We start from the raw sequence: 11,701 nt of genomic DNA, 5'->3' as shown, positions 1-11,701 counted from the left end.
AATATCAGTGGTTTGTTGAAACCAGCTGAATTTAATTTGTTGGGCCAGCCCCAAAAACCTAACACATGAAATTGTAAACAGTTTAATTTGCCAACAAAAAGCTCTTGAAAAACAATCTGTAGACCTAAATGTCAGCAGGTGGTTTTAAACATTTTGCTGGCGTGCTACTGTATTTAGTAATAGACTACACTTAACACAAAGAAGTTATCTTATATTATAATCATTCATTGAGAGAAAATATTATCACACAGTGACACGCTTTTATCAGAATATGATAAATATGTGAAGTTAGCCGTCTCCCTGTCTTTGCTTACAAAACACCCCCCTAATAAACTAGGATTAAGACGAGCAGACAAGCAATTTGACCCACACTCTGGTTTGCTTCACTGGACCCGAACACCATTTCATTTGTTGGGCTAGCAGGCCAAATCAAGCCGTCTTTATGAAAGTCTCTTTGATGGATTCACCACTGGCCTCCCCCCCGTGCAATGATCTATCACCTGTCCAAGCCTTGGAGGTCGTGATAAACTTGTTTAGCATGGGGGTCACTGCATGCAAGCTCAGCGACCACGCAAGCTGGGGGCGGGGCTGCTTTTCGACTCACACAGTCTGTTAAACGGATCAGGTCCGTCGTCCAAACGGGTGGACCATAAATATCAAGCCGCTGCCTCTGAATCCATCCCTGATTATATTTGTACTTATGCTGTAAGCTGCCTGGGTAATTATTTAAACAGACCAAGTACAAATCTGTAACAAAATCTTTATTTAATTTTATTTGGAAGACATACTGTTTTTTTTTTTTGTTTTTTTTGAAGAAGTCAAACGCGTTACGAGGTTTTCTTCTGACAACGACTACAATAAAAAACTGCGTCAAATCAGCAGGATTTGCCTCAAGACGCCACACGTATTGTCACATCTCTGCAGCTGTGTTAAACCCACGGCAGCAGCAGAGATGAATCACACAGAGAATATTAGACGCTTAGTGGATCTCGTGCTTTGTCTTGTGCTCAGTGAATGAAGCTCAGACGTTATCCCATATTGTAGCTACGGCCGTCCGACATCCTCATGAGTCATTCTCCACTTAGCAGCGGCTGCGCCCCCCCCCCCCCCCCCCCAGTGCACGCTGGCAGATGCAAGTTACAGTGAGCCGAGGTGCAACCCATCCGCTTTCTAATGGGCCACCACAGGGATCAGTGTTATTGGATGATTCATCAGATCAGTGCGGCAAAGCAGCCCTCGTTTGACTTCGCCGTTGCGGCTCATGTGGCTCGCGGAAGTTGATGTAGTTAACGTGAAAACAAACACCTGACGCTGTGGGTGGCAACAAACAACGCATCTGATCTTTTTTTTTTTTATTATATAGTTTCATCAAAAATCAAAATTAAATTCACATTCTTGTTTCCAGATGGTTTTGTTTTTATTTATTTATTTATTTATTTATTTATTTATTTATTTTTTACAAATGATTCCTTCTACACAGTAAATCCCACCAGCAAAAGCGAATGATGTGCTTTTATGAGCAGAACAAATCCAACAAATAAAGTTTTATGAGAGGTGTGTATGTTGAATGAGTTAGATATATTTTATTGAAAAGAAAAAAACCCTTTGGGTGATTGAGTAAAGGGGCAAAGCCGGTTATAGTTGTCATTCTTTATGGGTTTGTTATGAACAACGCTAAACCGCTGAACTGCAAGCTGGAATACATTTCCATTGAGTTGCTGAAAAAACTGTCGCAAAGCATTCAATAAAACTTTGCTGCCTTAAAACTTTCAAAGAGCTTCACCCTGAAGGTATTTTAGGAGGCAAGTTATTGATTGCATTCGAAAGCAGCAGGATAAAATCACTGTTGCTCTGAGTGGGATAACAAGATCCATGTGTCTAGTAATTTCTCATACCTAAATTTAATTGTACAGAAAGTTCAGAATATGAAATCCTGTAAATTTCACTTTTCACTCCAACAGCATATCTTTGTGAGTTAGCGATTTGGTTATTTTCCCCACTTAGCGTGACACATGAACACGTTCTTTCTAGTAAGCTGTCTTAGTCATCTTACCTTTTGCCAAAATGTACCTTGTCAACCTGTTTTATGTCCTACTGTCACATGGTTGTAACTTTTTGAAGTATTAAGTCCAAAAAGCAATCCTTTTGAACATCTAATCAAGCTCAATTTGTTTCCTGCACCAAACACTTACTTCAAAATACACTGCATGACACCATATGCATTCTTTAAGAAATATTTACAAAATATTTACAACATCTAAACATGTTGCTTGGACTCCACAAACACAAAACACGATCAATGTCGCTCCAAAGACTTGGACTGTTTTCTCCAAAATATTAGGTTCTTTTGGTTCTTAAAATTAAGCAAGTATTTTCCTCATATTTTCGTACATTACATGAAATACTTCATCTTTGTATTCATTAATAATCTGTTTAATTCTTTTTATTCAAAATTATTATTTTTTTTATTTTAGTCAAAGTGCTGTACAGTGTACAAACCACCATATCTCAATCTTTACACTCTGAGGGTTACCTTGAGAACCGTATTTTAGTTCCTAAACTTTACTGTTTTGCTCACAACAGCGTTCACAATATTTACACTGTTTCATATGGCTAACCAAGTTATTTGAACTCCTAAATCTTACCAGAAATTTTGGCCACACTATTTAACGTCATGGAAAAATACCTCTCTCTATTTCTGCTTTCATTTTAACCACTGTTATTCCTCTACTTTATTTTCAATCCACAATCATAACCATTTGTTTTGCTCACAACACTACATTAGACAAAATATGTAATCCCTGAACTCCTTTGCAATGTTTTCCAGGTGTCGGAAACATTTCAAATGATAAAAACCCATCAGATCCTAAACATAAGCAAGCAGTTTGGTGACTGGGCATTTTATGTTGCAATTAAATGTATCTTATTTTACAATTACACTTGTAAAACCAGGTGATTTTTACTTCAAAACCTAACCAATGGGCCTATTTGCAGTACTCCATTACACAACATTCTTTATCACTGTAGCATTTCAACATGCTTGCTGCATTTCCTCCAAGTATTTTGGTTACAGTGCCACACATTATTGAAAAGATTTATCAATCCTGTCTATAAAAAAGGTTTTCTTATTATTATTATTATTTTTACATTTCCTAGTCGTATATATTGTTTTAATTCCTAAATTTAACCAAGTTTAAGTGCATAAATCTACTCCACTCGTTTGTAAAGTGAAAGCAAAAGTCTAACATGACATGTCTGAAACAACAGAGGTGTTGCTCTTGAAGATCTTTACTAAACGTCCAATGTGGTGACAGAAGAATGATTCTTTCAGAAACACCTGTATGAGTCCCTTTTCAGCGTATGAACAAACTGTATGGTGGTCTAAGTTGGAAGACTTCTTGGCCCGATATATTTTTTATTCATTGCCGTTGGTTGATTAATTACATTCATCTGCAACATTAAGTTCCCAACGATCCATCGAGCTACACGGCAATTTCATCTGAAGTCAGCAGGGCGCACCATCATGGTTGTCATGGTAGCCAGCAGATTTGGACCCTTCCAGTAGTACCACTTAATGCCATTAAAGCGGAGTACATTGGATGAAACGGGGTAATATATGCCATTCAGGTTGGATGGGCCGCAGGCGTCGAACCACCATCCTGCAAGAGGGACAATTCCAGAGAGTTCAAGGAGAAAGTCACAATCAGTCAAATTTCAGCTCATGAAATCGAACACGTAAATGTACAGCTATAAGTCAGCAGTAACTTTACACCGGAGCAAAGGGAAAATAAAAAGCTCCACGGGACATTTACAAGAGGACAAATAAAAATGTTCAACAGGACAGGTTGTAAAATAGAGACGGACTGAGACGGGGGCGGGCGAATGGAGCGGACGATTGACGGCTCGCACCTCCCGAGGCGAGTTGAGCGCACTTGCACGTGCAGCGGTCGTTGTCTCTGTCCTTGGTGCTGAACTGGCTCCCAGTGTGGGTGAGACTGCTGGTTTTGCCGGCGGTGCCGCTGAATCCGTCGGCATGAAGGCTAGAAAGAGTGGAAGAAAACAAAAAAAACAAAAGAAACTTTTGTAAACAGCGCAGTCAGGTTGGAGTACTCTACAACGAGTCAATGTTGGACAGCTTGTTGGGAAGTGAAAGTGACACCGAGTTGCACCATAAGCTGTGTATTCATAACAAAAGCACTCATTGGTAGGCATAGCGGATCTCAGAAGTTTAAACGCACTCATTGAAATGTTTTGTTTAAAAAAGTGACCATAATCGATCATGAAAAAAAACTTTTTTCCCCACAATGTGACCAAATTTGACAAATATCCAGTATCCATCTGAAATGGAAACAAATGTGAAACCATTTGGAACTGTGACCTGAAATTTATGTTTAATTTTAGCAGACCCTAATGTGGCTTTCCATAGGATTTTAAAATATTTTAGCCATGCTGGGAATGACTCTTCGGAATAAACTTCTCCTTTGTTATGTGAATAATAATGATTTATGTCACTTGTAGAACAAAACAAGTATTTTGCATAAATCCTCAAATACTGCTTTTGGCCTCACTGTCTAGTTTTTCCTCTCATCTTTTTTTAAATTCTCCGAAAATGTGTAAATGTGTATTTTGCTTCATCTTTTTGATTGTCATCACGGTGCCATCTAGATTATGTATATTTAGATTTATTTGTACCCTTCTCCTGACTGATACATTTGTACAAAGAGAGCACCTGGAGCCTTTAACTCTCAACCTTTTATTTGAAGAAATCCTCTGAGCTATTTCTGTGGTTAATCAGATTCACAGATCACAACAGGACTGGAAGCTGACGTTAAAAAATACGTTAGCAAAGCTTTAGTTGGAAGTTGCGGAAAGGGGTTTATGGAGGTCTTATTATTTATATTTCTACTCAGTTTTCAGCTTTCAGGACATTATGTTTTAGTAAAGTGGAAACCTTTTGAAATGATTAATTATGATCGCATCATTTTACATCCCAAAAATTTTATCAGTGTGTGTACTTCTTAGAGCAACAGTAAGTAAGCTGATATCGCCGTCAATGTTTGTTGTTCTTTTGTACAACAGGATACTGAATGGATGATGTGTATCCAGAGGGTCTTTTGATCTATTTTTATTGTTTTGTCTTTGTTTGATTTGTCAGTGCCTGGGGGGGAAAAATATGACTCGACGATTTAATTTGGAAAAAAGACAAGAAAAAAAAGCAGTTTAAACAGAGTTTAATATAATTGCTTTTGATGTGGCTGTGCTTTTTTTTTTAGCATTTAGTATCAAAGTAAAGAGGTCTTATTTTGGATCCTGTCTACTTTGCACCATAATAAATCCAAACTCAACACTCTTCAACACAGACGGTGATAATGCAGAACAACCCTGCAAAAAAAAAAAAAAAAAAAAGCTAGGTTATATTCTCTTGAAAGCCACTGTAGGATGTCTGAGCCTCAGGTTCACATTGTTGCTAAACATCAGTGTGAAAACGAAGCGAAAGAAATCTCATTATTTTCCTTCCATGCCGTGCTTTGAGAAACAACCCGGTTTGAAGAAAAAAATAAAAAATAAATAAAAAGGGAGAAGGGAGAAGAGTTCCTGCCCAAGTTCCAGTCGCTCTCCTCTCACAAAGCATGGGCTGATTGAATGTGTGCGCTTTTATTTGTCCACCTGAGTGTGAGTCAGAGCTGCTTTGAAGAGGGTGGTTGAGGGGTTCGGTCCCGCCGCACAGTCTCGCCTCTGCCCTCGTATTTCTGTTCCAGTTAGAGCAGAGCTCTTCTTCTGTGTGTCCCCTTACACGCACTCCCCCCGCTCCTCCGCTCTGTCGCCCAGAGGCTCGCTGCCTGTGATGACTAAATGAAAAATCTTCCTCTCGAATTTGTAGGTTCAAAGGCCAGGACAACACGTCATGACGGGATGCGAGAGCAAAGCTCGAAATGACAGCAGCGGGGAGGGGAGTGATGACGGAATAGCAAAGGGATTTGGGAATTTTGTCAGGGGATGAAAAATAGTTGATTTATTTATTTTTTTCCCCTCGTAATGGATTAGCGGCATGAGGGGAAATTGGACACTTCTAATTAGAGGCTAAATGATATCCTGTTGGAATATGGAACACGAGTGTGTTTTTATGTGAAAAAGAATTTGCTCCCCTTACAGATTTTTTTGCTTTTTAATCACAATGATATCACAACAAAACTAAGTGCAGTTTTCAAAGTATGATTTCATTTCTTAAGAAAATAACAAAAATAATGTATCCAAATAAAAGTGGCCTTGTGTGAAGAACTAACAGTCCTACAGGTATAAAACCTGACAGCGGCAGAAGAGTTTGTGATGGCTGTCAGTGAGTATTTTACATCACTGTCAATAAACTTTGGTCCACTCCTCTTTGAAGAATTGTCTAATGTAACTTCACAGGATCTGAGGGAGATATAAGCCTGGACTTTGACTAGGCCTCTCAAAAATCTAATGTTTTTTAGGACACTTGGAGGTGGAATTTGTTGATGTGATTTGAAACGTTGTCCTGCTGAAAAAGAAAAGAAATCCGGTCTCATCCTTATCATCGAATCATGAACACGACTTCAGCTAACGCAAGCGATGGATCCTTTTGATTAGTTGTTGATAAAGTCTTGGAGGAGTTTCGCTAGCTCACTCCTGGGAAGCTTCACCACTGTTCCATGTTTTCTTCATTTATGTTTAATAACTCTCAGGGCATGATGTTTGTTGTTTTTTTTTTTTTTTTTTTAGCTGTTCGTATTTTCAGACATGTTGGTGGACATGTGGACAAACTAAATAAAACTGTAGGGGAGGGGAGCTCTTTTTTTCCACAGCACCATGTTGATGATGGAGGCTTCCAGCTCTTATAACCCTTTTAGAAAACATTCCTATTAGCTTGAGCTATTCTACTAAATCTGCAGAACAAGGTAGAGCTCTTTTTTATATTAAAGGCATAGTGACAAAGAACGGGATTACCGGAATGTCCACCACTTTCTTCACTATAAGGACAGATATTTTTAGCAACCTCAAAGGAGGAGGTTTTCTGCCATCCCAATGATTTATGTATGAATCTTGTTAACTGAGTTCTAGGTGAAAAGCGCCACACTGCTCCGGGGAGTGCACTGGATCCAGCTGGGAACCAGAATTTCTGCCGCCGTCTCCCTGCGGAGCACCCGGATCAGTGGCTCGGGAGTAATAATACAAACCCATGGGGTCAAATCGGCATTTTCCAGCGCGCACATAAAGCTGGTAGGAGTTAAAGAGAATGCGATCTCAGCAGTAGCAGGGCGAAGAGGGGTGATTACACACATTCAGGTGCACTGTCTCACACGGAGCAGCCTGAAGCGAAGTGGTGAAACACTCTGTTTTATTGCGCTAATTATGTGGAAGAAACTCGGGGAAAAGCAATTTGCTGCACTATCAAGGATTTTCAAAGCCTACTCCTACATGTGATCGTGATTTGTCATCCCTCAGATCATCAGCCTCTATAAACACTCACTAAGTCCCAGACTATATATTAAATTTTACTTTCCTTCCAGAAGACGAATCGCCTCGGCACAACCAAACATAATAATGTTGGCGACCGGACGGTTACCGGGGGAGCTTTGTTTAACTTGTCACTTCCTGGCAGTGGCAGCTACAGCTGAGGTTTACAGTTAAACACCGGTGGGGGTGGGGGTGGGGCGCGGGCCGCGGGGAGGGATGTGGCTCCCCGTGGGGAATTTCAGGGGCAGCCGGAGCAGCTGTGAAGTCATTGCACGACCTCCGCTTAGCAAGTCATTATAAGTCATATCTGTAAATCCTGATTTATGTGAAGACAGACCCTCGTGACGACCCCGTTCAAGTCAGATGTCATTCACCAACTTCAGTGCTTTTTATTTTCATCTTATTTGACAAGTCGGCACAAAGTGGTGCACATTCATGAAATGGAAGGGAAGTGTGTTTTTTTGTTTTCAAATTATTACAAAAAATCTGGACTTTATTCAGTCCAGTTTACTCTGACAACGCTTTATGTACTCTAGTGCAACCATGTGGCTCCAGAATTCACCTTATTAGTAAATCAGGGCTGGAAAATAGCAACCAAGACTGTAAACCCAAATCTGGAGGCTGCAGAGGTTTGGGCCTCCATATCAGGAGGCCCAAACCTAGATGGGATAATTGTTGACAGGACAACTATTAATATATAATCCCCAATCGAGAGGTGGGTAGTAAATGGTTACATTTACTCAGTTACTTTACTTGCGCAACCTTTTTTGTTTAGTTGTTTCACTATACCATACTTTTTACTTTTACTTGAGTAATATTCTTTTAGATATTGTCGCTTCTTTTACTTGAGTTAAATTTCTTCCCTGAACGAAGAAAAAAAATGCATATGATACAGAAACTAAATTAAGACTTCTTGTTTGTGTACAAGTTTTTCTTTTTTTTCTAAAGTAGTTTTCTACCTGCTGACTCTGCTGAGTCGCTTGACACTGGAAGTACTTCACCCTGTTCTAACATACAGTATAATTTGCAGTACCGACTAAATATTAGTTTCATAGTTTTATGGAAAAATTTTATTTTGTAATCATTCTTATTTGTACTCTTAATTTTTTTTCCATTTTAGTCTTCAAAATGCCCGAATTTTGACATATATTTACATTTTTGACTGTCTGATATCATTTTAAAATCTTAAATCAGATGTTCTGAGTTTTCCAGATTGACGCAATAGGATTGTGGAAGAAAGTACAGTTTACCAACACATGTAAAACGCTATCTGGCAAAAAAAAAAATTAGCATTGCATGCTACACTGATCTTATAGTCGCTGAAGTGAAATATAAAGGTGGCAATGATTATGTTATGGTGACACTTTTCTTCATTAGCGACAGCAGGGCTCTATATAGGAGAATGGTTGTGTTTATAGGAGTAAATGGGAAGATGAAAAGTGGTTTTACAAAGTGTTGCCTCAGCATTTTTGAATGGAACTCCATTGCACAAAATAATTCACTTTGTTTTTAACCTTATGGTCAACCAAAAAAAAAAAAAAAAAAGAATACATTGACTAAGCCAAAATGTAAAAAAATTTAAAAATTCTCTAAAAGGCGATATGATGTGATATTACCTGTAGTTGTTGACTTCTTTGTCTATGTAAAAGCGGTCGTAATGTGAGTAGGCTTCGTTCCCCTCTCTGTCTCGGAGCTGGATGTGCAGACTGTATTCCTGTGAGCTGGTCAGCTTGTGAATGATATCGTTTCCCAGCCAGTGTTCCCCTGATGGCTCTCCAAAGCCCTGGATTCAACACAAAGACGGGGGGGAAAAAAAACAACTGAAAAAAAAAACAAACATTTTTTAACAAAAGGGAATGGTTTTTCCAGCTGTCTGCCAAGTATTTTTTGGAGTTAATATGAAAATGGAGCTCACTTTGGGCAGGCACATCTATCATTTTGATGTGTTAAGACAGTTGACTGCATCTGGGATGTAAAACACTCCACTCCAAAAAGCTAGAGAACAGTCAGCGGAGACATGGATTTACCTTTGCGTCATATCAGTGGTCCATCTGCACAGCTTAAATAAAATAAAAGCTAAAGTAACCACTAGTTTTGAGAAATAATCCACGCACTTTGGAACTGAGGAATTGACATGGATGTAAGTTATCCAAAAGTTTGGCAAAGGAAGCAAAAAATGATTAATGAATTCAACAAAACATAGGTAATGTTTACATTTGAGAACGATTTTGGGACAAATTACTAAAAAAATATCGTCTGGCTAAGGCCTCTTTATTGAAATGCTTATTTTAGCAAATATAAGAATCATATTTCCTACCAGTTCAGTTCTACTACAAGATTTGAACCTGAGACATTGAAAAACCTCACTTAGGACTTAAACACCAAACATCACATTGCTCCATCTAATTTTTTATATTTTTTACAATATCGCTATTTAAGTGCACATTTTAACACATTTTCACACACTAAAGAAAAAATATTACAGATGTAACTCCCTCACAAATACTGTAATAAAGCATGTATTGTCTAATGGCCAATCTCCCAACATCAAGGCAATCAGGGCTGATGTATTGGTGCACCCCTAAGTATTTTTGAGAGCCTATCATGCCGTAAACTGTAGATAAATAGAAATTATTGACAAAATGATGACAAACAGAAATGAAGTAGATTTTGTGTAGCAAAGTTTTGTTTCATCTATGAAGCCCTGTAGTGTGTAAGGTACAATGTGTTGGGATAAAGGAAGTAACATTTTCAGGGTTACCAGGTACAAATAGCATCAATCACTTTATTTATGTTTTGTACGTAATAATCTATTTCAGAATTAAGAGTTCAATGATCTGCATACGGTCAAATGCCCCCAAGTGATAAAATAATAGTAATAATAAAACTAAATCCACTCCCCTGTTACTTCAGTCGAGGTGAATGAATTCTTGAAGCCGTTCTGTTTGGAGCTGCGGGCAGAATGTCTGCATTGTGCTGCATGAGATTAAGTGACGTCGTTTTCGGGTCATTAGTGCAACTTTTGTGAAACAAACAGGAGGAAATTGAATTGATTTGCTGAAGGAAAAAAGAAAACAGAGCTTTATTTACTTTGTGCTCTGTACATTGAAGATAGAGGGATGAGTGTAAAAAAAAAAGTTTAACGCTCTTAAACTAAGTCACAGTTATGTGCTGTACATCAAAATACCTTTGAGTGATAAAAAAAGTGCGAGCCTGCCAAAGAAGCAGAGGTGGGTGAGGTGGTTGGGGGCATCATGAGCGATCTTTGAGAGGCAATTATTGCTGCCTTAAAGTATAAACAGTGATTGATGTGAGAAAACAAAGTGAAGAATGTTAAAACACTGTAGACACAGACTAGGGCGTGCTGGCAAAATTACACCAAGATCAGAGAAACCAATGCTCAATCAAAAGCCCAAGAGCCGAATTTCAGAATCAAAATTCAGTCTCAGGTATCAGGCTGAATTGCAAAGTTCGGAGAGTGTCCTGAAAAAAGGAAAGAAAAAAGGTTTGGATAGCTACTGCTTGTTTAAAAAGGATGCCAGTAGAAAGTGTTTTATTTAAAAATAAAACAATGCAGCGCGAGTTTGCTGAGTTACATCTGAGCAAACCGCAAGACTTCTGGAAGAATGTCCTTTGGACAGATGAGCCAAAAAGTAGAGACGTTTCGCTGGAGTGCATTTGGCAAAAGCCAAACAATATTTCAGCACTAACACCTCATACCAACTGTCAAGCGCAGCAGGGGAGGCAGGCCGGACGGCTTGTTTTGAGACCACAAGACCCTGACACCTTGCAGTCACTGAGTTGGACATGAACTCCTCTATCTACCAAAGCATTTCGCTGTCAAATATGGGGCCATCTGTCTGACAGCTGAAGCCTGACTGCAAATGGATCAGACAAACTGGATAATAATCCCAAAGCCATCAGCAAATCAGCAGCAGAACGGCTAGCAGAAGGGCAGGAGGTGTTGTGAGGGTAAAGTCCAGACATAAACTTTGTGGAACAATAAGGCGACTATAGATAAATTAACGAGCTAAAGCAGTCTTGTTAATAAAAGTGGAAAGAAATTCACCATAGCATTTTTGAAAAGTGATATGGTTATATGGAAGATGATAATTATTAAATATTAGGAGTGGGAATCTCTTACTATCTCATGATTAAATTCAATTCTGATTTTTTATTTTTTTTGGGCTGGGATTTTATTCAGGAGTTATTCATAATGTGTTTT

At 38.7% G+C, this 11,701-nt stretch overlaps 1 protein-coding gene across 2 annotated transcripts in view; it reads right to left on the bottom strand.

Annotated features, from left to right (window-relative positions):
• Positions 1-1,406: 1,406 nt before the first annotated feature.
• The window catches only part of angpt2b (angiopoietin 2b), a 33,508-nt gene continuing 23,213 nt past the window's right edge, over positions 1,407-11,701 (bottom strand). For both annotated transcript variants that reach the window (XM_032580188.1, XM_032580186.1), the window contains exons 7-9: positions 9,093-9,259; positions 3,910-4,040; positions 1,407-3,659 (exon numbers count right to left, since the gene is read on the bottom strand). In XM_032580188.1, the coding sequence (XP_032436079.1) occupies positions 3,496-3,659; positions 3,910-4,040; positions 9,093-9,259 (462 nt within the window). In that variant the 3' untranslated portion in view covers positions 1,407-3,495. The remainder of the gene's footprint in view (positions 3,660-3,909; positions 4,041-9,092; positions 9,260-11,701) is intronic.

This window comes from Xiphophorus hellerii, chromosome 13, assembly GCF_003331165.1.
Source record: "Xiphophorus hellerii strain 12219 chromosome 13, Xiphophorus_hellerii-4.1, whole genome shotgun sequence".
NCBI lineage: Eukaryota > Metazoa > Chordata > Actinopteri > Cyprinodontiformes > Poeciliidae > Xiphophorus > Xiphophorus hellerii.
The sequence above is the reverse complement of the archived record's forward strand: the minus strand, read 5'-3'. Positions and strand labels throughout refer to the sequence as shown.